This window comes from Acyrthosiphon pisum, chromosome A1 (assembly GCF_005508785.2).
Source record: "Acyrthosiphon pisum isolate AL4f chromosome A1, pea_aphid_22Mar2018_4r6ur, whole genome shotgun sequence".
In the NCBI taxonomy this organism is placed as follows: Eukaryota; Metazoa; Arthropoda; class Insecta; order Hemiptera; family Aphididae; genus Acyrthosiphon; species Acyrthosiphon pisum.
Window position 1 is genome coordinate 15,208,520 of NC_042494.1, and position 5,630 is coordinate 15,214,149.

Below are 5,630 nucleotides of genomic sequence, written 5' to 3' on the forward strand. Positions count from 1 at the left end.
CATCAATATTATCTAAAACTTTCAGAATAGTAAAATCATTTTATAGATTTTTAATTTTTCTTGAATACCCTAACTCTTAGTTTATGACTTATGTCATGCACTCTACATTCATAACTTATTTAAATAACGTGGAAAATAACTCGTTACTCCATAGAAAGTACTTGTAAAAGTAATTTTGTTACAATTTATTGCGTTAATTTAAATAAAATATAATGAAATTACTACAGCGTTACTGGCTACTGCAATAGTAATTTCGTTACAGTAATTTGTAATTTTCGTTACGTTACTACCCAATACTGCAACTAACAACTAAGTTCATGATCATAACAATAGATCATGAAATAACAAAGATATATAAATTATAAAATATCTACCTTATAAGTTAGGAATAATTATATAAGGAAATGATTTCAACCAATAAAATAAGCGGTGGTTGAAATGTCAGGTGCAGCACAGGCTGCAGAGGCTGCACCCGTAGGACCGCCTATGGGAGAGATTTCGGCCCGGGAAAATAAAAAAGTATACCGGCCTACTTACTACTTTACCAAATATTGAATTTCAGCCAACATAATAATATTATGTAGGTATTACTATTTTAACATAGCTAAACAAATTTTAACACATTTGGGCGAGAACTGCAATTTATAAAACTTTAACAAACTGTATAAAGCTATACACTTAATAAAATTTTATTATTAATATAAATACATCGATACCAAATTTATTTTTATTCTTGAACCGTTCATGTTTACACATTTATAGTAGTCTATAGGCTATAAGTAGGTACCTATATATAACACAATAAAAGTGAATAATTTTAATCACTTAGGTTACGATTTTTGTATTTAATAAGAAAGCTTATACCTATTCAATAATATTTAATAATGTGCTTTTACATTTAAGTTAGTTAAGTATTCTAATAATTTAATCATTACATATTTCGTATAGAACATCTTTTTAAATCGCGATGAGTATAAAAGCTTGTAATTTACTTCCACTTAATATAGCTGATAGGTAAATGAACAAAATCAACACGCAAAATCTATATACTTATATCTTTTTATTTTCTCAAAAAAAGTTTTTCTGTGGTTGCAATATTGTTATTTAAAATAACGTTATAAAGGTACTTATATTCTAAACAATCAGAAAAATTACAATGATACCTCCGACAAAGTGTCCTCCAAATTTAAAATTATTGTTTATTTTATAAAGAGATGCTGGTATCTTGGGTATGGTACTATCGATCACAATCATCTATACTCTATAGCATATAGGCGCGCACTGCAGACTCTAGCTTCAGTGGCTAATTCTTCACGCTAAATGAGATTAATCCAATTCATTTTCTAACAGTATATTTAAAAAATATAGGATTGATATAAGTCTACTTTACCGGGCACCCTTTTTATTTCAATTTTTTACCCTCAAAATATGTTTACAGCTGTACCAGTATACTGAATTCAAAAGAGTTTGAAAAAAATTGTAGAAACTTAGGCCCTGTTCAAAAGTTACAGCAAATCATAGTTTCGATATTATATACAGTGCTTCTTGCTCAAATCAGGTTGAACTTTTCTATTTTCTACTCCCATGGGATTTCAAGTAAAGTAGACTTGTTCCGAAGTTTGTCGTTACCTCGAGACCACCCAATGTGATTTTACATAACAAATCGAGGGATGTTTTCGATTTTAATTGTTCCAGCAAGTGACCCCGCTATATTACATTTGCTGTACATATTCGATAAATATTATTTTAGCTTTCTGTCGCTAATCGTTATGTCCGCAATCTACCTTACGTAGATTTCCTATCTGATATACTGTTGAATATTGTCCACAACCCGATGTATATTTTGAAAAATCGAAAAAAAAAATGCAAATTTATTGTGCAAGAGGGTAAAAGGTATTTAAGAATTTATATTTTAAAATACAATATAGGTGCATAGTTATTTGAAGAAGCGGCCCACCGGGAAAACTCCCAAATTCCCGGTGGCCCAATCCGCCACTGTAACCCAATAAATTATAACAGAAAAACAATTATTATACATAGGTATTATAAACTTTAATTGACTTTGTATTTACGTTAGGTATATAATATATTATATAGAAACAAATTATCGTATTAATTAATACGTCGAAAATAACCGTTTAATGATCACCTAGACGTTAATACTGATAAATTTGCATAGCTTATCAAATCATAATTTATTTTTAAACGTTAGTAGCCTAGGCTTTAGTAGTTAGGAAATAATTGTCTGACGTATTGTAGGTACACTCATATAGTATGATCATAAATGCATAATATTATGTAAAATTATAAATTCGCTTACCTTTTGGCTTTATTAATTAGTTAGTTTAGGTACGGAACATATAGCAGTACGCCGGTACAGGTATTTAAGTATTTTTAATTCTATTCAGTACCGCTCGTCGAAAAAATGATTTGTCGCGAATGGATGAGTGAGTAATGAACTAAGATCTTAGTTCATGGTAAAAGTTAAATTATTGTTATACCTAGCCATAGACCTAATTATTGGCCTTCTTACGATTAATCGATAAATTTTCTTTCAATTTCAGTAACCGACATAGATTCAATACAAATTACAAACGAGGGGAAATTTTATATGGCATTACCTGCAGCTGATGACCTATGGCGGCAGTCGTCAACAGTCATAATATTTTCTTCCATGATTCGTAAAAGTTTGGTATCCCTCATTCCCTCCGCATATAATAATAATAATATGCAAGACATGAATATTATGCATAAAATTTTTTTTTTATTGATCGAAAAGAATATACATAATATGAATATTATTATTACCATTATTCGTCATTCTTTTTCTAATTTTTTTATTTTTTCTCTTAAATTATTTATCATTTGTTATGTATATAATATTCAAAACATGCCTTTGTATAAATCGGGCTCTGCCCGTTATTGTTATTAAATAAATTATTATTATTATGTTATTAGCACGATTAAATATAACCTAAACAATGTCCACTAAGGTCTAAGAGACGCCTTAAGATAAAATGTTTTAAAAAGAACCAAAAAATAATCTACCAGATGGCGCCATTATATTCATATTTCTGTTGTTGCCTGCAAGTACAAAATACTTAGGGGGCAAAAGGAGTTTCCGAATGCAATAGCTGGTACGAGGAAGTATATACGTCGGTCTGTGCCACCACGCCTTATGATATTTGTGCCATATTTTGTGGGGATATCGAAAAGTAGATGCTACACCATTAAATGTGAAAAGTTTAAACTATAATTTAATTCTATAATCTGTTATAATGTATTAAAATGTAAAATGTTTACAAAATAAAAATCCTACGTAAACCCAGGTATAATATTATGAAGAGTGTTAAATAAATAATATTATATTCCTATATATTCTTACGTAAAGTTTAATTGTACTCGAATTATTTTACCAAAAATGAATAACATAATAATAACAATATATTTCTGTGGCTCAGTGTGGCTTGGTCCGTACACTCAACTGCGGAAACGCTTCGAGTCGGATGGGTGACCACCTGGGATTTTTAGCAACAAATCCTTGCCACACACATACATAAACGTGTTTCAACCAACCCAAATTACCAAATATGAAATGTCATAAAGTGTTTGTCGTTGTAATCATGGTTCAAGTATACAACCATAGTTGTAATAAAATAAATATAATTTTTTATAGCTTGCGGATAAGTACATAAGGAACGATAACCAACACTCGCTATCTCGGGGCCATTACGCAGCCAAAGCTGATTTCTTCTTTGATTTCGAACAGATTTCAACGTAAGTGATACACCTTATAGTTACTATAGATACAGCTGCGATACTATACGACGTATAGATACGCTAGGCGATTACAGAGTTACGACCAGTTATGTACAGATGCATTTTTAAAAGCACATGCAGTCAACAAAAATACCCACTAGGCACCTACCCTTTTTTATAATATTATATGTAAAAATAAATTTCATTACAATTGTAGTATACAAATTTACAATTCAGTGACGTTTCTTTTCTACCATGAGCAAAATTAAGACATGGCTCATAGTCCCTATAAAATATAAGTACAAACCAAGATAGGATTCATCAATATATTGTGATAATTGAATGGGGATAGAGAAATTGCTCATTGTGTACTTACTCGATTACTCAACAGACTAGCTGAAAATGTTAAATATATAAGGATTATAGCAATTTATTAGCACATACGGACTTCGGACGTATCGGCCCAGATCGATTCAATAAATCCTGCAGTGACCCAAGTATTTTTTAATAGACAAATTCGTGTAATTAAGATCTCATTAACTTCAGTCTAGTACAGTTTTTAAAAAAAGTCAACAAAATACTTAACCACCCCCCCCCCTCCAACATAATTATTTCTGAAATGATGACTTTTTCGGTCAGTTGGACACCCAATATTTTACTACCTATGTATATATTGTACATAATAATATATAGTATATAGTATATACCTATTTATACATGTATTTTTCGCACACGACGTAGGTTTTACTATGCGAACGTAGCCTCACAGTGGCAGATATTCAACGGCGACATGTGGGCCGATCTGGAGCAGTCGACCAGGTCAAAGTTGAGCAAAGAAAACGGCACGTCCACACATGTGATCGTCACCGGCACGTACGACACATGCACGCTGGCCGACGTGGACAACGTCCAACAACCACTGTACCTTGACCTGCCTGGTGCCATACGCGTGCCGCGGCTGTTCTACTGGAAGCTGCGTACTACGATGTGGACGCGGCGGACGGCATCGTGTACATCGGCCTCAACAACCCGTACAAGGAGATCGACGACAGCGTGTACATATGTCCGAACATATGCCCGGACGGTTACCATGGTCGCGGTTACCAGGGCCGCGATCACCGAAACGATAAGGCAGAGACCGAACCCGGCCGCGGTCACCGGAACGATCCCGAACCGGACGCCAACGACGGACTCGTCTACTGCAACTGCTGTACCAAAAAGTCGTACGAAGAGGTTTACGGCGAGCTGGACCCAATCGTGTACAGACAGCTGATATGAAGACGAAAAAACCCAAAGTCCTAACTACAGCACCACATGATATATAGTTACCTACCTACCTATACTTACATTATTCGTTGGTTATGACGAATGACGTAATCATAGATTCCTAGCTACATTCATTATCCGTCGACACATCTAGAATATGTTACCTATAGGTATTATTTGGTACCTAATAAATAATAATAGCAATTATATTGTATATCTATAAATAATAAATTAATAAAATATATATCTATATTCTATATATATAAAAATGATTGTACATTTTGAGTAAATTTTATAACTCAAGATCCACCAAACCGATTTCGATAAAAATTTCAGGGCATATTAATATTGATATGTAAATGGTTTCTGTGAAGTTTGTACGCTGTGCGATAAGTAGTTCCGGAGTTATGGCCTCTTAAGTGCACACCTGGCAACATGGCCATATTTATTTTTGTATAAATTAATATTAAATTAATATTAAATACAAATTAAATTTGTATATTTTCTGTTTAAGTGCAAACCATGGAAACCATGGAAATTAATTCATTTGTTTTTTTTTTCGTTTTTTTTCTACAGTTTTACATCAAATCGTGCGCCACATTCGA

At 32.6% G+C, this 5,630-nt stretch overlaps 1 protein-coding gene across 1 annotated transcript; it reads left to right on the forward strand.

Moving 5' to 3' along the window:
* The first annotated feature begins 438 nt into the window (after nt 1-438).
* LOC107882808 lies at nt 439-5,032 on the forward strand. The gene is made up of 3 exons (XM_029486173.1): nt 439-519; nt 3,677-3,777; nt 4,501-5,032. The coding sequence occupies exons 1-3, from the start codon at nt 439-441 to the stop codon at nt 5,030-5,032; spliced, it is 714 nt and encodes a 237-aa protein (XP_029342033.1).
* Nucleotides 5,033-5,630: the final 598 nt, after the last annotated feature.

Coding starts and splice junctions, on each gene's coding strand:
- LOC107882808 (XM_029486173.1), top strand. CDS start 439: ATGTCAGGTGCAGCACAGGCTGCAGAGGCTGCACCCGTAGGACCGCCT. Junction 520..3,676: donor CGGCCCGGGAAAATAAAAAA/GTATACCGGCCT, acceptor AATTTTTTATAG/CTTGCGGATAAGTACATAAG. Junction 3,778..4,500: donor GATTTCGAACAGATTTCAAC/GTAAGTGATACA, acceptor CACACGACGTAG/GTTTTACTATGCGAACGTAG.